This window comes from Pinus tabuliformis, chromosome 3_1 (assembly GCF_031772625.1).
Source record: "Pinus tabuliformis cultivar Carrire ecotype Pingquan chromosome 3_1, CPIR1, whole genome shotgun sequence".
Taxonomy (NCBI): domain Eukaryota; kingdom Viridiplantae; phylum Streptophyta; class Pinopsida; order Pinales; family Pinaceae; genus Pinus; species Pinus tabuliformis.
Window position 1 is genome coordinate 441,600,349 of NC_142301.1, and position 27,327 is coordinate 441,627,675.

General features: G+C 36.9%; 1 protein-coding gene across 1 annotated transcript in view; it reads left to right on the plus strand.

Moving 5' to 3' along the window:
• Positions 1 to 27,327, plus strand: part of LOC149187648 (histidine protein kinase NIK1-like) — a 328,474-nt gene that overhangs the window by 149,719 nt on the left and 151,428 nt on the right. Inside the window, exon 6 of the mRNA XM_089411420.1 lies at positions 21,941 to 22,481. Within this exon, the coding sequence (XP_089267546.1) occupies positions 21,941 to 22,481 (541 nt within the window). The remainder of the gene's footprint in view (positions 1 to 21,940; positions 22,482 to 27,327) is intronic.

Genomic DNA, 27,327 nt, shown 5'->3' on the forward strand with positions numbered 1-27,327 from the left:
ACAATTTCAACCCAACAACTTCGTCGTTGCAGCGTCCTGGAAAGCCTAATATGGCCTCTTCTTGAGACCTACTTAGAGCAAGACAACTCTTCCCAAGGTCAATGAGGTCAAGATAAGGGTTTTCCCTCTTCTAGCTACTAGATTTTGCACTTCGTCCTACTGCAACTCGAACCTACAACTTCGACCTATTTGTGCAGCCCAAAAACCCTAGAATTTCACATGTTTGAAAGAGTTAGAGCCCAAAAACAAGAAATTTCATCCTTCCAACATCTTCTAGACCTTCACTTTTTTCTGTCCTTACTAGCTACAGATAAACTCTTTCTTGTAGATCGAACTTGTGAGTGAGTGTCACCCAAATGAAGTGGAACTGCTGCTTTATATAGCCTTCTTAAGGGGTTGAATTCCCTCGTTTAGGCCGACTTGATGATTCTAAGGCCGACTTGTACTCTTGGAGATTCTAGGACTTTATAGACTCAAAAATAATTCTTTTGACAATTACAAATTGCCCGGAAGGGTGTTATAAACATGATGTTGACTCCATTGGCTCATGACAATAATCCTAAGACCTAACAAACGCTAGAAACACGAAGAAGATGCTTTTACCTAGAAGACCATCAATAATGGGCATGAAACCCATGCTTTCATAATAATAACTTTTCTTTCTTCTTTTTCTTGTTTGTTATATAAGATACATATTGAAATGAGTACAACAATTATGAAGACCGAAACTAGTTACATTCTCAACAATTTGCGTGCACTCTACTTAGCTAATCTAATTTGTTTTATGTATGGTTAATCTCCAGACTTAACACAACACTCATATTTTTCTCATTTGCAATTCAAACTTGTGAAGTTTGCCGTTTCATTTTCCAATTGCTTGTATGGTGCAATTTATTGTTGCTTAAGCTACAACACTTGCAATTCTTTTTGAGCAACTCGTTTATGTGCCTTTAAGTTACAACACATTACAAGAAAATAGCTTACACTTTCATAGACAACTTTGATTTGTTCACTAATTCAATCTATTTTACTTGGCAATTGTTTCACAACCCATTTGGGTACATGCTTCATCATTTCATCTTAGCTTATGCTTAATGTCATTTTGGTTATTGTTGATATCTTTTGAAGCATCTTGTAGTCACTTTTAGTTGAAGAAAATCACAAATTAACATTTAGCTCATTTACTTGCAAGCAACTTGTGGAGCTTATGATCTCATACAATTTTCTTTCCGAAGCTTATGAGTTGATGTTTTAAAGGCATTTCCGTTTATTGTTTCCATTAGAGTTGTTGGTACATATTTCTTTTGAGCACTATTTCATTAGTTCATTTTATTCTATTTGGAAGTATTGTTATCAACACTTTTCTTTGGAAACATCTCATTAACGTTCAATCTCTTCACTAAGCAATCTAGCATTAGTCTCGCATCTCTAAAAATTACCTCCAAGCATAAGCTTTGTTGTATAGACACTTTGGGACATTTTTTTTTTGTTTTCTTTGAGTTTTCTTCCATCTGGTACGGAGTAAGGTTCTAACCACGTGACCCTGCAGTTATGGAGGTGGCTTTGTCCCCTTGTGAGAACGAACACACATGGGACTAGTAAGGACTTTGGGAAGGGTATCGTTAGTGATGGACTAGTGCCTTCTCATCCCATTTTCCTTGCAAGTCACCCCAATCTTTACCCTTTGGTAAGAATTTGAAAGGAGAATTTGTCATCTTAGATTAGGCATCTAAAATGAACCAAGATAATTGCATTACACAATTTAGTTTTGACATGATCCTATCAAGTTGTTTTATGAGCAGTTTCCATTTTACTTGCAATATTGTCATACATTTCTTGTACTTGTCATTCTAAGACTTATTTACTCATGGTCATTGGATATCATTGTATATTTGTCTTTGAGCATTTCCTTTACAAGTGCAAGTTTTATTTACTTTTGTAAGTTATATTTCCTACTGTTCATATTTCATATCTTGATCTAACATTGGTTTTGTAGGGATACTTGTCATTGTAACTTGAGTTTCTATTTCTATCTAGCAATTATTTGTTATTTATATTTGAGCAATTATTTACAAGGCACTGGTTTATACTCTTTCTTCTTGAATGTCATATGGATCATCATTGAATATATCTTTCATATTGCTCATACATTTACATACTTGCTTATAACTTGAACCAAATTAATTTTGAGAAATAGTTCCCTTAACCTTAGTCTCTTAGAACCTCAAAATTTCACTTTACAACCCATCTTTAGGAACCAACCCCCTTAGTTTAACTAGGAGAGAGATTTAATAGAGAGATTTGGGACTAGGTGATAGCCCCTTCTCTGAGTTTGCCACCAAGAACACACCTTGTGGGGTTGACGACTTTTCCCACATTAACTTAGGTGTGCAAACGAGGCGACTACAAAACCTAAGGTATGATAATAATGTGGCTGAAACACAATTAGAGTACTTTCTCGTTTGTGCTCTTTCTAGTTCTTCTCCTGCAGATTCTTGTGATAGCTGGTTGGTTGAAAATGGTGCTTCAAGACACTTTACTGGTTATAAGGAAGTTCTATTAATTCTAGTTGAGAGGGAGACAAATCTGAAAATTATACTTGGAGATAGCTCTACATATCCTACAAAGGGATCTGGTTTTGTTTCTTTTCATCTAGATCAAGGTAAAACTATATCTCTTCAAGAAGTTTTGTATGTACTTGGTTTGAAAAAGAATCTTGTATCTATATCTGCCTTAGAAGATAAAGGAATGAAAGTTGCTTTCATAAATGGAAAAGTTCTCACTTGGCCAATGAGATCTAGCATGAGAGATGCCTTCACTCTAGGATCAAGATTTGAAGGTATTTATAAAGTCAATGGAAGACCAATCCATGTACTGATTCATGACAACAATCATCAATGTGAACTTTGGCATTGAAGGTTAGCTCATTTGCACTATAAAGCATTGCCTCATGTGAGAAAGATGGTTTCTGGAATGTCGGAGATTAGAGTGGATCATGATGGGGTTTGCCTAGGGTGCACAAGTGGAAAGCATGTAAATGGACCATTCCTTTCAAGCAAAGGAAAAACTAGTAAGGTACTGCATCTTGTACATTATGATTTATGTGGACCTATTCCTGTAACTTCTCTTGGTGGCTACTTGTATTATATAATCTTTGTGGATGATTTTTCTCAGAAAGCATGGATTTTCTTTTTGAAAAACAAAAGTCAAGCATTTAAAAATTTTAAAAGACTTCAAAGCTCTGGTAGAAAAAAAACTAGAAAATAGATCAAAATCTTCAAATTTGACAATGTAGGAGAGTTCACTTCAAATGATTTCATTGACTTCTGCAAAGAAGTTGGAATTAGGAAAGAGACCACTGTACCATATAACCCAGAACAAAATGGTGTGGCCAAAAGAAAGAATAGAACTATCATGGAAGCAGTGAAAGCTATGTTGCATGATTAGAAGCTACCAAAGTTTGTATGGGGAGAAACTGCTAACACTGCTATCTATGTCCAAAATAGATCTCCACACTGAGCCTTAAACAACAAGACTCCTGAAGAAGTCTTCATTGGTGAAAAGCTTGAGGCTGGGCACTTGAGGATCTTTGGCTGCCCTGTCTACTTTCATGTGCCAAAGGAAAAGAGGAACAAGCTAGAAGCTTCAAGTAAGAAGATATATTTGTCGACTATTGTGAAAATTATAAAGCTTATAGAATATACATGCATGGTCAAAGAACTATAGAATTTAGCAGGGATGTAACATTTGATGAAGTTGTGTTAAAATTGGCAAGTAGGGCCAAACTCCACGTGGGTCATCTTATTTATGACAGCTGATATTTTTCTGGATCCCTCTCATCGAGAGGTGTAGGATTGATCTAAAGATCATCTGATTCCGATAAGTATTCATGGAGTTATGAATTTATTTGTGTTATAAGACAATTCGTCAAGGTTGGCCATCAACCAAATAACCCCCACATGTGCTCAATGTTTTAGTATAAAAGGAGATGACTTGAGAGTCATTTCACACACACTTCACTCTTGATTTCTCTCCACTTGTTCTGGGTTTTAGTGGAGGAGAAATCTAAGAGAGGAAGCCCTAAAACCTAGAAGGTAAAGGAGCCCTAGTATGAAGCCCTAGAAGCAGTCTCTACAAGCACTAATGCAGTCCTAAGAAGCCCTAGACGCAGTCTCTACAAGCACTAACACGGTCCTAAGGAGGATGCCCTAATGCAATCCTAAGAAGGAGGATGCCCTAATGCACTGCTAAGAAGGAGGATCTATGCAAATATGGAGGAGGTCTTAGCAGCCCTAGTCGCAGTCCTAGCAAGCCCTAGCCTATGATAGCTCTTCGCATCCATTTGTGGAGGAAGAGAGCTTGTTGAAGGAGGATAATTCCTTGTGGTAGCCGCAACAAGAAGAGGCAGGGACAACGTGTAAAAGGAGGACTATTTTGGGTCTATTTCAGGGGTCCGAAGTGCTAGAGAAGGGGCCGAGTTCCCTTGCTGGAAGAGCTGACTTGGTGCGGAGGTGACAAATTACATTTTTGACTTAATAAAATTTCTTTTTACATGATTCAAAAGCCCAAGAAGGGTCACATTAAATGGACAATGACTTTGATGACTCAATATAAAACCTAGAAGTCCTCAATGGGGAGTTCGACCTGTAAAATGATGACCCAAGCATGAAACCTATGCTTTAATAAGTCATTGCAATAATAATAAAATTTCTTTTTCTTTCTTTTGATAGATATAATTATGAAGACTGAACTTAGTTACATTCTTCAACACTCCCTCTTAACCATAATTTACACATATATACAAGTACAAGGAAGATCTCAAAACATAAGAACTATGGGGAGTTTAGGCACACGCAGTGCCACAGAGTAGATTCCTGACCAGGGCAATCTATCCGGGTGGGACTAAGATGGACTAAAGCTTTCAACCAATCTAGGTACCGTCAGGCTTACTTGCTAACCATCAACCTAGGGATCCAGGTGCATATCCAAGGTCAGAGCTCCAGGACCAACGCCACCCTCCCTCTTCCGGATCAAGACATCAAACATATATAGGCCGACCAAATGTCCTCCCAGGTAATGTGTCTTACACAAAGCCTCAACATTTCTCTTCCAAATATTTGTCATCAACAAGATCAGTGATATCAACTAAACCAAGCATGCTTCTAAGATATTCAAACTTCTTATGAGGAAGAGACTTTTTTAACAAATCAACTACCTGATCGTCGGGCGGGACACACTGTAGCTTCATGACTCCATCTTGCACTAAGCTTCTAATGTAATGGAACTTATTGTTGATATGCTTCGTCCTTGCATGGAACACAAGATCTTCGGCCATCTTGATGCAACTTTGATTATCACAATTTATCACAATAGGACTTAGAAGCTTTTCAAACAAATCTGGGAGAGGTTTCGTTAACCATACAACCTCTTTTCCAGCTTCACATGTAGCCACATACTCAGCGTCAACACTACTTAAATAAATAGGATCTCGCTTTCAACTCATCCATGAGATCATAGCACAACTAAAACGTCCACCTGTAGTGCTTCTTTCATCAGTCTCATTGCCACCCCAATCTGAATTTGTGAAACCTGTTAACTTGACTTCCTTGCTGTCATACTTTAGGTATTGATGTATAGTGCAACATAGATACCTTAATATATGCCTTGCAGTTATCCAATGATCATGACGAGGGTCCAACTGGAATTGACTAAGAATGTTTACAACAAAGCATATATCCGATCTAGTATTTACCAGATACATCAGAGAACCCACCAACTTACGATAGGTGGTAATATCTACAAGACTTGAGTCAGAGCTTCTCAACTTCTTGAGATTGGTGATCATGGGAGTAGTCATGGGCTTGGAATCCATCATACTGAATTTCTGCACTAACTTGATTATATAGTTTCCTTGCCCGAGATATATCTCCATAGGTCTCTGCCATACTTCCAGACCTAGGTAATAGTGCATCAGTGCCAAATCCTTTATTTCAAACTTGACTGCCAACATCTTCTTACATTCTTGTATCCTTTGCTCTACACTTGTAATAAATAGATCATCCAGATATAGTAAAATAATGACTAGTTCATTATCGACAACTTTGATATAGAGGTTTGGATCAACAATGCTTTTGATGAACCCAATTCTTAGAAGGTATGCATCCATTCTTGCATACCATGCCTAGGAGCTTGCTTCAAACCATATAGGGCCTTCTTGAGTCTACAAACACGAGTGTCCTTGCTATTTATTTCCAAGCCTTCAGGTTGTTCAATGTATACTTCCTCATCGATGGTTCCATTTAGGAATATTGTTTTTACATCCATTTGATGGATATTCTACCCCATTATAGCAACCAACGAAGCCAAGGATCTTATAGTAGTATATCTTGCCGTAGGTGCAAAGGTTTCTTCATAATCTATGCCTTCTTTTTGAGAGAAACCCCTTGCAACAAATCTAGCTTTGTACTTGTCTATGCTTCCATTAATAGCGTGGTTAATTTTGTAGATCCATTTAGAAGTGACAACTGATTTGTCACTTGGTCTAGGAATGATTTCCCAAACCCCATTCTTCATGATGGATTGATATTCTTCCTGCATTGCCTTCTTCCATACTTATTGATGAGTGACTTCTTCAAATGTAGATGGTTCAACTTCTATTAGTTTTGTCATCTATGCAACATATCCATAATATTTTTTTTGTCTTTTTCTTTTTGTAAATATTCCTTTCGCAACTCCATGTCATTTGGCATCTTCAAGAGTAGCTTTTAACCAATTTGGCCTCTTCCTTGTGTTGGGTATGATCACAGGTTGAATAGGCTCTGTTGTCGCACAGATTGTCACGACAACGCTTAGACCGGGGGCTGTCACCCTGATCCCTGATTTCTGTGTTTAAGCCTGTCTCTCGCGGCTAAGGGGGGTAGACCCTATGGGATAATGAATGACCAACTGGGGGCCAGTTGGGTTGGCAGACACGAGGGAAAACAAGCACTAAATTGATTTTATTAAGTTAATAGACCAGTGCCTTATGAAATAAATGATTAAACGATTATTTATCAAATGTTGCAGAAATATGAACTTATTAACAATCGTTTACCATCAAATAACAAAGATTATCTTTTACCAAATGTGAGATAATCGATAAACGCTCAATGGCTTAACAATATCCAACAATTAAAATTTCGAAAGATTAAATGCTTTAAATAACCACGTAATTTTAAATGCTAACCAGAGATCACATTCATGTAGCTAATCTTCAAATGAACATTTAAGCATGTTTAACCACATAAAGAAATGATAAATATTAATCCCACATCAAAATTTTAGCCTCAGCAAAAAAGATATATCGCAAACATGAGAAATCCCTGAGCCAAGACTGAAACTGGCAAAAAATTTCCAAAATATTTTTATATTTTCAAATAAAACTGAACTAAGCTAACTAAAGACTAAATAAATGAAACTTTAAATTTAAAATCTAGATAATATTAAAGTCTAAACTAGATTAAAAGAAACCCCCTTTTTTTAAGTAAAATAAAGCTTAACTAAACTATAACAAAAATAAGAATTAAATCTAAATCTTAAAATAAAACTTAACTCTAGTCAAACACCTAATTTATGTAATTTTTTGTTTTGTTTTGTTTTTGTTTTTTTTTTTTTAATAAAAATTCTAAGCTAAAATTCAAAATAATAAAAAAAAATAATTAAATTTAAACTAAACTCTAATCTAAACTTTTTATTTTATTATTATTATTATTATTTTTCTAAATTTTAAATTTTGAAATCAAAATGGAAGAACTAAGATTATGAAAGAAATAAAAAGAAACTCTTAACTTTTTTTGTTTTTTTTTTTTTAATATGAGATTTATAAAAAAAAGAAAAACAAAACTAAACCTGAAAATCGAATTTCTAATTTATTAGAGTAAAAAAATAAAACAAAACTACAATCGTTTATGCCGAAAATCAAAACCTAACATACACATCTATCATAAAAAAACACCTACGCTAAATCGATTTTTTTTTTTTTTTTTAATTTTTTTTGTGTATAAAGAAAAACAAAACGTTTTATAAAAAAAAAATTGATACACTAACTGAAACACGCATAATTTTTTTTTTCGATTTCTGTTTTTTTTTTTTTTGCTTGCTGATATCCAGGTCAGGTCGACGGTTTGGACGACAGAGGGATTGAACGTAGATCAGCGCGAGGAACAGCATGAAGGGACGAGGAAGTGATGAAGGAGATTGTGCGGGTTCTGGAGTTTCGATGGCGGAGGGACGAGGCAAGCTGCGTGAGTTTTGCAGGTGCCTGGTGAGATGTGTAGTTGCAAAAGGGAGCAGAGGACGTTTGCTGATCTGATGGGTTTGCACGCAGGCTTTGGAGGTTTGAGGCAGCGTGAAGCTGCAAGGACAACAGCGAGCAGGTGATGCGTGTAAGGGCTTTATTAGTATTTTTATTTATTTATTTATTTTAAATCTTTTTTTATTGTTTATTATTTATTATTTTAATTTTTTAATATATATATATATATATATTTATTTTTATTTTTTATTTATTTTTAAATGGATCCTCGAACTTAGCCTTTGGAAAAATCACCTAGGACCTAGGACTTATGAGGGGATTAAAACATTTTCTAACCCTCAAGACATTTTACATGACTTTTACAATTTTACATCTCAAGGGGGAAAACCCATTTGACATAGAGTCAAGACCCTCATAGACCAACCAGTTCTGCGACACAACTATAATCTAGCAGATCAACGCATTAGGATTCCCCTAAGATTCTAATGACAAAATTCATTCCGGCTTTGGGGTTAGGCTGAAGGAAAACTCTGCCGATCATGGATTGGTGAGACAAAAAACCTTCCAGAACGTAGATTATCATTAGAAAATTAGGTCCACATAGGCAATTTACATACATGACTCAGCTCTGCTAAGATTATTTACAATTCACACATGTAGACTGGGTTTACAATATAATATGATCAAGTCGACGATGATTGTTGAATGGCACGTAGTTCGGACACGTCAATCGAGCACTATCCCTTTTGCGAAGAAAAGGGGGTGTACTTCTATGGGAAGTTGACACGTAGTGGTCAACATCTGGCTCTACTTGGGGACATGTTGCTGCACTGCAGGAATGTGAGAATCCAGAATCTGCATCCATGCAACGCACAACAGAAATAAGTAGCGTCCATCCAAAAATCATCATATAACATTTAAGCACATGAAAGATATAAGCTCTTCATTTATTAACTAGGAAAATAAATCCAATCCTAAAACAAAAATAAAATGCTGAAATAACCTAGAGTAGGGTTAGAAATACAATACAAAGGATGCTCTATGGCATCAGATATCATCTTTGAAGAACAGCGTGAGCATTTGGCCATTCGCAGGTAGATCAAGTGGTTCGCCATCCAATCTGCTCAAGTGGAATGAGTTTGGTCCAGCTATATCTCGAATGATGTACAGTCCCAGCCACAAACTGTCGAACTTCTTATGTTTTCCTGGTTTTTCATTCTTGCGATCCCAAAGAAGTACCATATCTCCCACCTGCAAAGATCTAGATCGAGAGAATTTATCAAAGCTTTTCTTAATGTTAGATTGATTTTTACATATAGCATCAAAAGCTGTCCTACGAGTTTCATCTAACTCCACAATCTGATCTATTCTATTCTGAACAACATCTTTATTAGTAGAAATTTTTTGAAGGAGTTGATAAGCTGGCAATTTCAGGTGCACAGGTAAGGTTACATCCAAGCCATAAACTAATTCAAAGGGAGATTTACCGGTAGCTTTCTTCTTAGTGATTCTATCTGCCCATAAAGCATACTTGATTTTGCTATCCCATGATCTGTTATTATCTCCTACTATCTTCTTGATAATGGTTATGAGATTCTTGTTACTTGATTCGGCCAGACCATTACCCTGAGGATGGTAATTTGATCTTAGTAGGGACACCAATCTAGTAATGATGTTATTTTCAATGCAATCCATAATAACCTTTTCAGTGGCATTCTTAGCAGGAATGGCTTCAACCCATTTAGTGAAATAATCCGTAGCAGTGAACATCCATGAGTAGCCATTGCTAGAATTTTCATGGAACTTCCCGATGAAGTCCAGACCTCAATGCTGAAAAGGTGCCTCTACAATGACAGGTTGTAAGGGCAGGGCAACAACTTCTGTTTCCCAGTGAATAGTTGACAGGCTTGACAAGCTACAAACTTATGCACATCAGAAAAAATTGAAGGCCAATAATAACCAGCGCTCAGAATTTTCTGGGCGGTAGTTCTAGCAGCATAATGACCACCACAAAATCCTGAATGAAACTCAGAGATTAATTTCTTGGTCTCAATGTCATCAACACACCTAAGCACTATGCCCCCAGGATTTTTCATCCAAGGCCATCCTTCATAAGGCAGTACTTAGTGGCTTTTAGTCTAAGAGCCCTTCTCTTATGAGCAGCTAAATGGTTAGGACATGTAAGATTCATCAAGTAATAAACTATGTCCTTGTACCACTCATGCTCTCCTAATCAATGTTTTAAGACTCCGACTCCGACTCCGACTCGGCCGAGGATCGACTCCGACTCCGACTCCGAAACGGTAATGACTCGGCCGGCTCGATTTCAATGACTCGGTCGTTGTAAAAAATACATTAAATATTTATTTTTTTTATAAAAAAACATAATTTTAAAGATTTTAAACATAATTTTAGAGATTTTCATTCATGTTTCCAAACACACAACATTATAATATAGATGGAAGACAACATATGATCAAAGTAGGCTCATGAACCAATCCATTATATCAAAATGGTACCCAATGGCAATACATAGTCAACTGTCATACATGATCAAAGACTCAAAACAAAAAACACATAACCAAGGAGGCTAGAAATGGCCTCTACAACAAAAGTAAACTGTGACCAGACTCCAGTACTAGTACTACAACTACTGGCTAGTAGCTATTGCCAGAGGAGCCAAGATCATGTCGATCAATCTCTGGATCATCATCAGAGTCAGACAGGGGGTCCATGGCTCCTCCTCATCATCATCATCTCCAACTGCAGCTGTAGAAGTGGTACCACTAGCAGGCTGTGCAACTGCAGCAGATGCAAGCTAAGATAGAGTAGATATGCGGCTGCGCTTCTGTCGTGGCTGAGCAGAGGAAGCACCTACAACTGGAGTCCTTGCTGGCTGTGAGACTGAGGATGGTGGATTGGGATCTGCATTCAACTAAACAGCATGTTCAAGTTCAATTGAGGTCTCGATATCTAAATCTAAATCAAGATCCTCATCAAGATCAAACTCTGCTGGACGACTCTCCACTACCCAATCTGATGTTAGATCAATGTCTTCCAACACAATGGGATTTGAATCAGGTCTTTTGTTCAACAAATGGTTTCGTCTGAGCCGGAGGTTGTATTGGACATAAACTAGATCATTTAACCGTTTTTGATCCAAACAGTTTCTCTTCTTTGTGTTACTTGGGAGCAGGAGCAAAAATGGGAGCGGGACCGACATTTTCAGAAGCGCCTGGTTTGGGAGCGAATCCCAGAGGAGTTCGACAACCAATGTCACTAACATCAAGGTACATAGAGGGATTGGTGCTCTTGATTAAATACGAGTTCCATACCCTAATACATGACAAAATTCAATGGAAACATTGCAATCCTCCAATCCTGAAATCCTAAAAAACTGATAAGTCTGCTGGATTTTGAATGAAATCTAAAATTCTACTTTCTCCATATGAAATCCAATGAGGCCGAAACCACTCTCAAACATCCTGAGTCATTTCATGGTAATGTTAAAAATTTAAGTAAAAGGATGAAAATGAAGATTAAGGAGAATGTCACTTTTACTTTTAAGAATTTAACATTACCATGAAATTTGAATAGCATATCAATAGTAGAGAGCATTTGAGTGTGTTAAATAGGGTTTGGGAGGGGAAATGGACCCCAAATGACATTTAGCAAATTCATGTAACACCTTGGAGTCCAAACCAATCAGAAATCACCTTAAAAATCCATTAAAAAAATATTAAATTGTTGTTTAACGTGTTTTGGGCCGGCTTTTTGTGACTCGGCCGAGTCATAACAGAAACGGCCGAGTTGGCCGAGTCAGCCATGACTCGGCCGAGTCATGGCTGACTTGGCCAAACGTACTGTTTCAAAGGCCGAGTCATGGCTGAGGGTATCGACTCGGATCAACTCGGCCATTTCGGTATCGAAACGACCGTTTTTTAAAACAATGCTCCTAATCTTTGCAATTCCGGCTAAGATAGATCGCTAAGACAAAACAAACCAAGAATATTTTCGTTATTTTCAGTCAACATTTGAGCCAAACCTTGGCCTTTGACTAGCTTGGTGGGTCTGATCTCTAAATCATATTCTTGTATTTTAGTAACCCACCTAGCGCGAGTCCCTAAGCAATCGGTTTGAGTTAATATATCTTTAATAACAGAATGTGGGACGAAAGCAATGATTTTAGAATAACCCACATAAGTTTTGAAGTGCTTAAAAGACTTGACCAGGGCATAAGCTTTCTTTTCCATGGTGTTGTACTTCAATTCAGAATTTTGAAGCGCTCTACTCATGAAAGCAATAGGCTGCTCGTGACCATCTTTATTCTTTTGTAACAGGACACCAGCAATGGTATCTTCAGAAGCGAAAGAAAAAATCATGAAATCCTTGGAATAATCGGGACTAACTAAGACAGGAGCTCTTGCAATAGCACATTTGATTTCTTGAAAAGCCTTTTTGCTGTCTTCTTGCCAAACAAATTTTGCATCTTTCTTTAGAAGACTTTGAATAGGCTTAGCTATTTTTGCGTAAGTTGGAATAAACCTTCTAAGAAAATTTGTCTTTCCAAGGAAAGACTGAAGGGATTTAAGATTATGAGGAAGAGGAATCTTCTAGATTGCTTCAATTCTTTCAAGATCAATCTTGATTCCATCCTTAGAAATGATATGGCCAAGTAATTTCCCTTCTGTTACTCCAAAAACAGACTTAGCTGGATTCAAATAAATCCTGTATTCTCTACATCTATCGAAAACCTGCCTAAGATGATTTATATGACTGATACCATCTTTAGAAAATACAGTAAGATCATCTTGGTAAATCTCAATAAACTTCCCGATTAACCCCTTAAAGGCATAATCCATAGCCCTTTGGAATGTAGCCCCAGCGTTGGTTAATCCAAACGACATTCTGATGTATTCAAAAGTACCCCATGGTGTGGTGAATGTGGTTTTATGACGATCTTCCTTTTTAACCCATACCTGATTGTATCCAGAAAAACCATCTAGCAACGACATCATTCCAGAACCGGTTACTCTTTGCAATAAAGTCTCCATGTTTGGCAAAGGGTAATTATCTTTCTTGCATGCTAGATTAAGGTTTCGGAAATTGACACAAAGCCTTATCGTACCGTTCTTTTTCCTAACAATCACCAGATTTGAACACCATGTTGAATGCCTGGTTTGAGCAATAATTCCTGCTGCAAGCATTTTCGCATGCTCTTTCTGAACCAAAGGGGCTAATTTAGGATTAATTTGCCTAAGTTTCTGGCGAAAGGGTTTAGCATTTTCATCTTTTAAGGGGATAGTATGTTCCATGACATCTTCCCTATAGCCCTTTAATTCATTATAATAAAAAGCTAAAACATCTCGATATTCGTGAAGTAAATTAGTTAACTTTTTTCTTTCCTCTACACTAGTACCTTTACCGATTTTAACAATCTTTGGGTTCTCAGAAGTACCAATGTTTATCTCGATATTCTCCTGGGTTCATCTTATTTTCTTTTCTCAACTTCGTGGCATCATGCCGATCAAAATGTTGCTCTAAGGCAACCACATTCCTAGGAGTAGGATTTATGATATGCTCATGATTTAAAGATCCATCCTCCTCAGAATCTATCTGGAAATCCTCAAACTCATCCAAACTATTAAGAAAACGAATGACTTGCTTTTCATCATTAAAGACTTGCCAATGCTCTGAGTTATCTGGAACAGATGGTCTAAATATTACTTCCATTTTGATCTTATCCTTAATTAGCTCATCAGATAACTGGAAAGTAGTAGCAGCTACGGCAAGTTCATCTGCCAAACTATTTTGCTCTCTTGGGATAGCTTTGAGGTCAAGGGCATCAAAGTGCTCCATAGTATCCCACACAATTTATGTTATTTCTGTTATTATTATTTCGAGGCTGGAAATTTTGTGTTTGTACTCTTTCCATTTGGACCAACCTATTCTGCAAAGTGGCTATCTCCTTATTATGATTAATTTCCATGGTTTCAATCTTTTGAAGCAATTTGAGAACAAGTTCGCTTTCAGGCTCTTGAACTACTTTTCCTTTAGGTTCTTTTAGTTTCGTAGCAGCCCTATTGAACCCTGGGATCTTAGACTTCCTAGATGCTGCCTTGTCCTTTTCAAGCTCTATAGCTAAGGTCTGGAAATCTCTATAATCATTAAGTCTAGCACGCCTTAATTCATAAGATGGCTCAGGACTAAAGGCATCAATGTAAAAATTTCGAAGAGATTTTTCGGTAGGTTTATAGTCTTGAGGTAATTCTCTGACAATACCATTAAACTTTTTATTAAATTCTTCAACAGTTTCATTCTCTCTCTATTTTATTATGCTGATAGCTTTTACAAGGTGTCTTCCCTCTCTCTTATCTCCATACTTTTCTTTAAAGGCATCAATGATCGATTGTAAGGAATCAAATGAATTCTGAGGCTTTTCAGTAAACCATTCATGAGCATCGCCCCCCAAAGTTAAAATAAAAAGAGTCATTCTGACATCCTCATGATCGAAATCAGGAGACCTTGCGTACTTGGCCATCCATATACTAAAATCTCTCAGATGCGAATTTGCACTAATCGCATTATCTCCCTGAAAGCTAGGCAACTTATCTATCCCAAGTGATGGAAGAGCATTGGGATACCCTGGAATGTTAGAAAAATTGCAAGGGGCATACATATCCATGATGTCGTGCCCAATTGGACTAGTAAAAAGCAAATGGATATCAGAGAGGGCTTCTTGTCCGAGGTTAACAAGAAGTGTACGAGAAGAAAATTTGTGTAATCGTACTCTGAGGGCCCTTTCAGGATCAGGAGCAGGATTGCACAGACTGCTTGGATGTCTTCTAGTATACACTCTTGTAGATAATATATGAAGTGGAGTCGCCACCCAGACAGGAAGTGAAACACAGAAAAGCTAAAAAAAAAAGGACCAAGGACAGAAAAAACTCTATCCCCGGCAACAGCGCCAAAAAATGTTGTCCCACAGATTGTCACGACAACGCTCAGACCGGGGGATGTCACCCTGATCCCCGATCTCTCTGTTTAAGCCTGTCTCCCGCGGCTAAGGGGGGTAGACCCTATGGGATAATGAATGACCAACTGGGGGCCAGTTGGGTTGGGAGACACGAGTGGAAACAAGCACTAAATTGATTTTATTAAGTTAATAGACCAGTGCCTTATGAAATAAATGATTAAACGATTATTTATCAAATGTTGCAGAAATATGAACTTATTAACAATCGTTTACCATCAAATAACAAAGATTAACTTTTACCAAATGTGAGATAATCGATAAACGCTCAATGGCTTAACAATATTCCAGCAATTAAAATTTCGAAAGATTAAATGCTTTAAATAACCACGTAATTTTAAATGCTAACCAGAGATCACATTCATGTAGCTAATCTTCAAATGAACATTTAAGCATGTTTAACCACATAAAGAAATGATAAATATAAATCCCACATCAAAATTTTAGCCTCAGCGAAAAAGATATATCACAAACATGACAAATCCCTGAGCCAAGACTGAAACTGGCAAAAAATTTCCAAAATATTTTTATATTTTCAAATAAAACTGAACTAAGCTAACTAAAGACTAAATAAATGAAACAAAAAATTAAAATCTAGATAATATTAAAGTCTAAACTAGATTAAAAGAAACCCCCTTTTTTTTAAGTAAAATAAAACTTAACTAAACTATAAAAAAATAAGAATTAAATTTAAATCTTAAAATAAAACTTAACTCTAATCTAACACCTAATTTATGTAAATTTTTTTTGTTTTTATTTTTTATTTTTTAAATAAAAATTCTAAGCTAAAAATCAAAATAATAAAAAAAATTTAAATTTAACTCTAATCTAAACTTTTTATTATTATTATTATTATTTTTTAATTTTGAAATCAAAATGGAAGAACTAAGATTATGAAAGAAATAAAAAGAAACTTTTAACCCTTTTTTTAATTATTTATTTGTTTATTTAAATATGAGATTTATAAAAAAAGAAAAACAAAACTAAACGTGAAAATCGAATTTTTAATTTATTAGAGTAAAAAAAAAAAACCAAAGCTACAATCGTTTATGCCGAAAATCAAAACCTAACATACACATCTATCATAAAAAACACCTACGCTGAATCGTTTTTTTTTTTTTTTATTTTTTTTTTTTTTGTGTATATATAAAAGAAACAAAATGTTTTATAAAAAAAAAATTGATACGCTAACTGAAACACGCATAAAAAAAATAATTTTCGATTTCATTTTTTTTGTTTGCTTGCTGATATGCAGGTCAGGCCGACGGCTTGGACGACAGAGGGATTGAACGTAGATCAGTGCCAGGAGCAGCGTGAAGGGACGAGGAAGCGATGAAGGAGATTGTGCGGGTTCTGGAGTATCGATGGCGGAGGGACAAGGCAAGTTGCGTGAGTTTTGCAGGTGCCTGGTGAGATGCGTAGTTGCAAAAGGGAGCAGAGGATGCTTGCTGATCTGATGGGTTTGCACGCAGGCTTTGGAGGTTTGAGGCAGTGTGGAGCTGCAAGGACAACAGCGAGCAGGTGATGCGTGTAAGGGTTTTATTAGTATTTTTATTTATTTATTTATATCTTTTATTTATTTATTGTTTTTAATTTTTTTAAATTTTTTTTAATATATATATATATTTTTTTTTTAATTTTTAATTTTTAATATGGATTCTCGAACTTAGCCTTTGGAAAAATCACCTAGGACCTAGGACTTATGAGGGGATTAAAACATTTTCTAACCCTCAAGACATTTTACATCATGACTTTTACAATTTTAAATCTCAAGGGGGAAAACCCATTTGACATAGACCCTCATAGACCACCCAGTTCTGCGACACAACTATAATCTAGCAGATCAACGCACTAGGATTCCCCTAAGATTCTAATGACAAAATTCATTCCGGCTTTGGGGTTAGGCTGAAGGAAAACTCTGCCGATCATGGATTGGTGAGACAAAAAACCTTCCAGAACGTAGATTAGCATTTGAAAATTAGGTCCACCTAGACAATTTACATACATGACTCAGCTCTGCTAAGATTATTTACAATTCACACATGCAGACTGGGTTTACAATATAATATGATCAAGTCGACGATGATTGTTGAATGGCACGGAGTCCGAACACGTCAATCAAGCACTATCCCTTTTGCGAAGAAAAGGGGGTGTACTTCTATGGGAAGTTGACACGTAGTGGTCAATAGGCTCACTTGGTCCTTCTTCTTCTTCTTCTTCGTGATTTGTAGTAAGATTGTTGTAGTGCTCTTCTTCTTCAAGTAGTTGTATGTCTTCGTCATCAAAATCAATAGGAATACTTTGGATCTTTTGTAGGCATGATTTTCATCAAATATAACATCCCTTCTTTTACTTCAATATGTGTTCCTTCCTTGATGTAGATTCTATATGCCTTTGAGGAAAGACTATAGGCAACGAAGATCTCTTTAATGCTTGTAGAATCTAGCTTCTTTCGTTTGTAATTTGGAATGTGGATATAGGCAGGACACCCAAAGATTCGGAGATGGTCCACATAAGGCTTTTTTTCTGTGAATGCTTCTTCAGGTGTCACATTGTCAAGAATTCTATGAGGGCTTCTATTTTGTATATATACTGCTGTTGTTGTAGCTTCGCCCCATAGAAATTTTGGTATGTCTTGATCAAAAATCATTGTTCATATACATTCTTCAATTGTCCAATTTTTACTTACGACCACTCCATTTTGTTCGGGATTGTAGGGAACAATGAGCTCCCTCTTACTTCCTGCTTCTTGGCAATATGCAATCATTTCTTTGGAAGTGAATTCCCCATCATTGTCGGATCTAAAAGTCTTTATTCTTCTTTCAGTTAGGATTTCCACTTCAGATCTAAACTCCTTGAATTTCTCAAATACTTCATCCTTTTTCCTGAGAAGATAGAGCCATCTCACATAATAAAGAGTGATCATCAATGAAGGTCACATAATAAAGATGACCTCCAAGTGATTTATCAGACATAGGCCCATTTACATCTGAATGAATGAGGTCTAATATCTCCTTAAATCTCATTTCACTGTTTGTAAATGGTTTCCTTGTATTCTTTCCCAAAGCACATCCCTTGCATACTCCTTCATGATCTTCTTTGCTATTGGGAATGCCATTAACTAATTGATTGAGAGAGGGAGTAGCCTTATAAGTAAATGTCCATATCTTCTATGCCATAACTCAATAGGATTGATTTCCATGTGAACTAGGGCTTGAGGGGATGGTGTTATGACTCTATACAGACTTCCTTCGCGTACTCCAATGATCCTAGCTTTATCAATGCTTGAATATATTCCCCAAACCATAACTTTTCCATCTACAAAAGCAATTCTATCACCCTTATCTTCTAAGCAGGAAATGGAAAGTAAATTCTTTTTCAAACCTGGAACATAGAGTATATTGTTGAGATGCAACTTTGCTCCATTTTCCAGCTTTAAAGAAGTTGATCCCAGGCCTTTAATTGCATAACTTTTGTTGTCTTCCATCTCCACTGCATGAGAAGATGGTTCCTTTGATAGAGTGTGAAGTTGTTTGCTTTCTCCTGTCATGTGCCTTGATGCTCCACTATCAATAATCCATGCATTGTCATCATTGAGTGAACTTGTGAGTGCAGCCAAGAACCCTTTCCTTTTGACCTTATTGAATAAGTTGTAGAAGGTGCTTTTGATCCAACTTCCTGCAATATTGAATCCCATTTTCAAGTATCTTATAGAGGGAGTAACCAAGCCAACATAGTGATCTTCAATCTTTCTTGACCTTAGCTCCGACACCATGTCAAATAGAATTAGGGTTTGATTTCTCTTTCTTGATAATTACTTGTGAATTATGTTGGTTTCTTTTACTTCTTTACTATATTATCTTTCATCAAGCAATTACCAAATTATGTGTGTGTATGAAGATCACAAGAACAAGAGACACAAGATATAGGCACTCAGCTAGGGCAAAACCCCTATCTAGGGGAAAACTCAGTCAAACTTCTTCCTTCATTAGTTTTCACGAGATGATACAAGACTCTTTGACTTAGACACAAACTTCCTCCAATCACCAAGTCAACCTTTCCTTCCAGCACCTTTGATCTAAATCTTCGACCTTGCAACAGTAGAATTTCGACCTATGCAACAACGTAATTTCGACCTATGCAACAAAATCTTTGACCTAGGCAGTAGCAGAATCTTCGACCCTAGCAGCAAATTATTTGACCTAGTAACTTCGCAAGAAATTTGAGAGAGAGAGCCCAAAAACTTTGACTTGATCTTCTCCAGCAATTCTCCTTCCTTTCCTTGCACTTCGCACTTTTTCCTACACTTCTTGTCTTGTATATCGAACTTGTTGAGTTAATGAGCAAATGGATCAAACTGCACTTGTATATATAGCCTCTTATGTGGGTCGAATTGTTCCCTTGTAGGCCGACTTGGTGTGGAGGTGACAAATTACATTTTCGACTCAATAAAAATTCTTTTTACATGATTCAAAAGCCCAAGAAGGGTCTCATTAAATGGACAATGACTTTGATGACTCAGTATAAAACCTAGAAGTCTTCAATGGGGAATTTGACCTATAAAATGATGACCTAAGCATGAAACCCATGCTTTAATAAGTCATTGTAATAATAATATTTTTTTTTTCTTTCTTTTGATAAATACAATTATGAAGACCGAACTTAGTTACATTCTTCAACATGACTTTCTAAAATAGAAAGTCATGTCTAGCATCTAATGTATGACTTTCCAAAAATAGAAAATCACCTTGTATCAATTGGTAATCAAGCATAGTTGATTGAAAATCACTCAACATATCTTTAATCAATCCTAATAGTTTAATTTTTAGTTTTTATCAATATTATCACTATCCTCATGATACTTTGATATTATTATCAAAAAGAAATTCAAGCCACCTTACCTTCACACTTTGCACAACTCTCTCTTTAATGTCTCACACGACTCTACATTACACTCTCCCTTACTCTCTCGTTAAAGACTTGGCATATTCCTCTTGCACTCTCATTGAAGGCATGCCATAAAAGATTCCTCTTACGCACTCTCTTTAAAGCATATGTTACACTCTCTCTTAAATGAATAAGTTACAAAGGCATGAGTACCTCTCCTTAAATGGCATTCATTACCTTCTCTCCTTAATGGCATGAGTTACACTGCCTAAACGGGCATGAGTTACACTCCTCAAGGCATGTGAGATTCCTCCATTGAAGGCATGTGTTGCCTCTCTTCATAATGGCTTAAGTTACTCTTCCCTATTTAGCATACGATTTACTGTAAGGCATGCTCCTCCTTTATGGCATGAATTCTTTGCTCCTCTCATATATATGTGTCTCATATCTTCTCCCCTTACTACTTGTGCATTGTGGAAGAAGGATTCAAAATTGAGAGAGAGAGTTGGAGAGACTTGAAGAAGATTGTGAGGAAGAGAGATTTGGAGAGTAAGAGCACAACTTGAAGGTTGATTCAGTGTTTGCATCAGCTGCTGCTATCAGTGATCTTCATGCTACAACCTATTCAGATTTGGGTGAACTTACTCATTCTCTTGATCTATCATTGTACTTTGTATCTCTGCCGAACAATTGAAATCTAATAGAAGAAGAATCTGGTTGTGATTTCCCCTTGTGGGTTTTGCCCTGGTCATTGTACCTAAATTCTCTGTGTCTCATCCTGTTCTTGGCTGTCTTCCAATGTGCATTTGGTTTATGTTCTATCTACAATTGCTTAATTAATATTGCAGCATAAAGATGTTTTTTAGTAAGTGATTGTTACAGCATATGACATCAGATTTTAAGATTAGGAGGTCTAGCAAATCATTATGAAACTGAAACTATATTCTCAGTATCGTTATTTCTAAATTAAAACTAGATATTCATCCAAGAAAAAAAGTTACAGATAAGTGCTCTGAAGAACCAGTTTTGACACATGCTAATTCTATTCATTGACGGAAGATAAGAATACAATACTTTTCGAAGAAATTAATTTTACATGGAAATCTCAATTGTTTCCTCTTTCTCACTAAAAGATCAACTAAAGATTGAACAACAAATAAATTAAACATTTATTGCCAACTACAATAGGTGGTGTTTTTCAAACCACCTACATTCACAAAATATATAATCAAACTTCTACTGTAATTATGGATGGAATTTCTATATAGCCCTTGTGTTTTAAATCGATATTGAATGAGAAAACCATTTTTCTAATTCTTTATGCATCAATAAGTTAATAGTTGTATGCTCAGTTTGATTTCCGAGGCCTACACAACTTTTACTTAGGGTTATCTAGAAAATGTCATAGTAGATGTACTCTCTCACTTGTCAAAGACGAGACTTCTCCACTAATCTAATCAAATGTTGTCGTATATAAATAACAAGTTGTCAACTGGGCACATGGTTTCCTATTATTTCAAGTTTCCCGCCAAAAAGAACAAGAAAGAAACATCTTTTAGTTGATGCCACTAGAACCATAAATATTGTAGTGTGTAAGATGGAAGATGAATGTTTTGGACTTTTCACAGATTACTGTTTCCAAAAGACAATGCAGCATTAGTAACATGATGTGCATAGTAAGATAAATATGGCGATTTTTTGCTAATATATCAATACTTTGGCTGCAGTTGGAAATGCAATCAAATTCACTCAAAAAGGGTCTGTTGACCTGTATGTCAAACACTATGGAGATATTTCAGAATGCTCAACTGCACAAGAGAGTGTAACTAGTAGTTCTAAGCTGATGATAAAACCTGCAATAGAAAGTACAAGAGAAATACACCACAGCAATTACCCTTTGAAAAGCCGAACATCAGGCATAAGCAGAGAATCTCTTTTGCAGGAAAGTAATTTCATAGGTGAAACTCATGGTAGGTCCATGGGTGGTAAATATAAAAGTACGGAAAGTCAGTATGTTGATGTTCCTAGAATATCTTCAGTCATTCATAATTCAAGATCAAAGGAAGGAAACAGAATAGAAAGCCCTTCTGTAGGAGATTATAATAAAGTTGGAGATAAAAGGGTCGTCTTGCTTTTCTCAATACGTGATACTGGCATTGGCATCAGTAAAGAAAAACAGAAGGAGGTATTCAAGGCATTCTCTCAAGCAGACAGTTCAACCACAAGGCTCTATGGCGGGACTGGTTTGGGCTTGAGCATTGTTGAAAGGTAATCATTTTATTCCTTATTTCTTTTATGGTGTTGATCTTTCAGTAAAATGCGTATGCTTCAATTTTATGTGTATTTTACTTAATTTAGAACTCATTCAGAGTAACTGGATAAAGCATTGACATCTCACGGCTTGCACTCTCTTTAATATCTATAGATAATATATTAATTACGTTGCTAATACTTACATCTGGTTTTCATAATACAGTTAAAGTTTGGAGTTTTCATTGTCAACATGAAAATGTTATGGATCCATTGGCATTTGTTAACATTTTACCAAAATTAAGAGTCTGCAATTAGTCCTTTCTTTGAGCGCTTGCTTGGGTTTGGAGAAAATAAACACTAGTGCATGCTCAACATATTACAGATCAACAACTAAAAGAAACAAGATCAAACACATCATATGACACCATTATTTTTGGACTAATGTCCCCGGAAAAACCCAATGTGAGAAAACGGGTGCAGCCATCTGAGGGTTTTCTTATTAAGCAATATCACAATACCCAACAGAGAATATCCTTGGCAGTAATTCCTCTCAGTTTCTGACAAATCTACTGGCTGAAACCCTGGATAATCCTTCCGACAGCTACTCAGCACCAATCTGCCCCAGAAACCCCAGCGTCTGCCCAATCTGGACTACATCAGCCTTTCCTAGCCCAGCACTGGTCCTGCGTCAGCCTATCTTGTCCTGTGTCAGCCTCAGGAGGCCCTGCGTTAGCTCTCTGAGCCTCTGCATCAGCTACGCTGGCCCCTCTGGTGCTCTATGCAACACTTAGCTGCCTCTGCGTGGTCTTGTGTGAGCACTCGCTGCTCTTGCGTCTCTCCCTCTCTCTCTCTCTCTCTCTCTCTGGCTGCTCTGCTACTATCCCGACACTATCTCTGCCTCTCTGTCTCTCTGTACTTAATGCCCCTCAGCTGCTCTCAGATCAGTAATTTTATCTCTCTTAGCAAACCCCGCTCTAGAGAATAGAATGACTGTTCACTCTGGTGTGTTCTCCAAGTGACCCTCAAGCCTCCTCTTATACTTTTCCTGTTGACATCTCAACGACCGAGATTAACTCCCTAATCAATGGCTAAGATTAGATCTGGCTTGATCCATGTCTTTTGGACCACTCTAACACAGATTCATATTAATACACATTAATATTTTATTTTCCCTAAGTTTAGACTTAGGGACTCCATTAAAAATATTAATTATTTTAATATCTCCTGATCTGTTTAGAACCTACCCAAACCCTTTTTGGGTATTGGAGATCTCATGTGCCCCAACCTCTCCACCAAATTTCGTGGCTGGAGCACATCTTATGCTACCCCAAATCAACATCAACAAGGACATTGAAGTTCACTCTATCAACATAAGCATGGTTTACTATATATAATGCGCTGTCTCACTATGTATGCGATACTTTCATCATTGCCATATATTTGAAGAAATCACAAGTGACGTACTGTCATATGTCATACGGTTATTCATCAATGTTATACATCACTTTCATCATCATAGCCATACAAATATCATAGTGAACATATTGTTGAATATGCCACTAGGTTTGGTCTTCATAAATATGAAATGTACTCTTGATTCTTGTATATTGTAAAAAGAAAGAAAAATTATTATTATTATTTTTGTAGGATGGGTTTCATGCTCAAGGTCACTTTATTTGTAGATTAAGCACCCATTTAGTGCTTCTAGGGTTTGTCATAGAGTCAAGAAGTCAATTGAGTCATTATCATATATGAAAGACCCCATTGGGCACTTTGTATCATGTAATTTTTTTTTATGTAAGTCAATTTGAGTCATAAATACCCTCCAAGATCAAGTCGGCCTAGATGCAACAAGTCGACCTTCAAGGGATGGAAAATTGACCTCATAAGGGCTATTCGACCACCATGAGAAGCCTATATATAAGGGAGAATTCGACCTCATCAAAGTAGCATCCAAGAAAGTTCGATATAGCACAAGAAAAGAAAGGAATACCTAGTGAAGAAGAAGGAGAATAAAAGGGAGAAGAAAGCAAAGTGTTTGAAGACTGTTTTTGGGCCATCCTTCACACCTGTGGGATTAGGACACATTGTGGCTGTAGTAAGACCGAATTGCAAAACTGTCAAGAAGTCGAATTTTCGGTACCAATAAGACCTACTTTGGAAGCCGAATTATCCAGGAAGAGGAAGCACATCAAGCGAAGGAGAGAGAAGGTCATTTCAGCCATTAATCTACCCACATGTGCGAAAAATTAGAGATTGTAGGAAGGGCTGAAAATGTAGACCTGAAGCAGAAATTGAGAATCTAAAGTGAGGCCGAAATCTTAGGAATTGAAGCTAGTTTGACTTGGGTTGACTTTGTGAAGGACAAGCTCATTAAAAGGAGAAGCTGACTTGGTCCTGGAGGGGTCTTTGGTCTTGGAATTCGTCATTTGAAGATTCTATAAGAAGAAAAGAGATCTTGTGGGTTTTCCTTTCAAGAGGAGAGGTTTTGGCCCTGGTTAGCAACCTACATTTTGTGTCCTCGTCTCAATGATCTTCATTGTTTGGTAGTTGTTTGATGATAAAAGAACGCTATAATAATTAATATAAGAAGAAGTTAACTACTAGTACATAAAGTCAAGTAAAAGAACATCACAAGCAGTTATCAAAGTAAGAAAAATCACCCTAATCTAGCTACCCTAGATTTCTCAACACATATCATAACCAAATGGTATTTAATGCAAGCAACTGAGATAAAGTGTGTGAGACATACAGAATAATGCGAGCCATAATGAACCATTGAAAATACAATACAAACCAAGGAATGTGAACCATAGTTAAAAAAACCATAAATAAGTAATGTCAGCCTTAGGGATTGATTCAGAGATTCATAGAGATCCAAAGTAAATATTGTGAGCCAGTGAGAAGATGCGAGCCACAATCATATAGCCTAATCACAAAGAATGTTTGTGGACCATTGGAGTAGTTATATGAGGCACCGAGTTATGAATTCGAGCCGCCACAAAATTATGACAATGAACCAATCTTATGAATAATGTGAATTAGAGAGTAATGTCTACAAACCATGTAAGGATGCAAGCCACAGGAGTAATATGTGTTCTATAGAGGCATGCCAACGAACCATTATATGTCAACGAGTTATAGAATGAGAGATGTGGGCCACAATTATGAGAGCCATCCATGATATGGGCCATAGGTATGCAAGCTAATGTAGAGCTGCCTCAAATAAGAGAGTGCGAGCCACTTTGATATGTGAGCTTCAAAAAACTAACGACCCATAGTACATGAAATGAGCCATTATAAAGAAGCCAAGCCATTGTAAAGGAAACAAGCCACAAATATGATCAAGTTACTTGTGTTGATATGAGCCATTGAGGTGATGTGATCCACAACAGATACGAGCCACTTCATTACCACTGAGATCCTAGATTATCTGTGTGGATGAATGTATATGCCATGAACCTTACCATAACCTTATTATATAGGCATTCAATTGGTGAAATATATCCTCCAAAAATGGAGCCGACTTTAGAGACTTGGAGGGAAACATAATTAAAATTTGCTTGCAATTTAAATGTATTTTTCTTAAATATATATTTACCAAATATTGACTTGATGAATGGAAGCCAAAGTTTGTGCCACATTAAATGATAAGAGTGCCAAGCATATTAATAATAATATTTCTTTTTCTCAATTGAATTCTTCCTTTGGGGTGAGATGGGCTTCCTTTGGGGTATATGGGTTCCCATGGGAAGTACGTCCCATAGCTGCTCCAATTTTCAACATGCAGTAGAGGGCATTGGCAACATTGAGTTTTATATGGACTCCAGGAATATCAGGGAGGTGAACCAAGTGATGTTTGTGTTGTGGATGTAAAAGAATCTCCTATTAGTTTCAACCATGGAGAACAAAGAATTGGAGGTCAGCTTCACTGGAATTGATGTCGCTGTTGGGCGGAAGGAGCTGGTCCTAGCAAGAGGCGAGCAATTGGAAATAAGGAGAACAACCTATATTTTTTGAGGGGACAGACGGTGAAGGCTATTGTACATGCGGGTGATTGCCGTAGTGAGCTTTGGCATAGAAGGATGGGAGACCTACACTACAGTGTTGTTGCTATGTTATCAATGATGGTTACAAGTTTTCCAAAGAATGCAAGGTGTGTGCTTGGCAAGCATGCCAAGACAACATTTCCTCATAGTGAGACCAAGTCTAAGGGGATATTGGATTTGGTGCATTCAAATATATGTGGCCCTATGTCAGTGGAGTCAATCACAGGGCTTAACTACTTTATGACATTCATAGATGACTATTCCAAGAAGACTTGGATCTACTTCAAAGCTCTTGTGGAAAACCAAATTAAGAAGAAGATTAAGGTACTACGATTTGATAATGGGGGCGAGTACAACTCCAATGAGTTTCAAGTTTTTTGTAGGGAAGCAGGGATCAAGAAGGAACTCACAGAATTAGAGGTCAGCTTCACTGGAGTTGATGTAGCTGTTGGGCTGAAGGAGTTGATCCCAGCAAGAGTCGAGCAATTGGCAATAGGAAGAACAACCTGTATTTGTTGAGAGGATAGATGGTGAAGGCTATTGTACATGAGGGTGATTATCGTAGTGAGCTTTGGCATAGAAGGATGGGAGACCTACACTACAGGGCTGTTGCTATGTTATCAATGATGGTTACAATTTTTCCAGAGAATGCAAGGTACGCGCTTGGCAAGCATGCCAAGATAATGTTTCCTCATAGTGAGACCAGGTCCAAGGGGATATTGGATTTGGTGCATTCAAATATATGTGGTCCTATGTCAGTGGAATCAATCACAGGGTCTAGCTACTTTATGACATTCATAGATGACTATTCC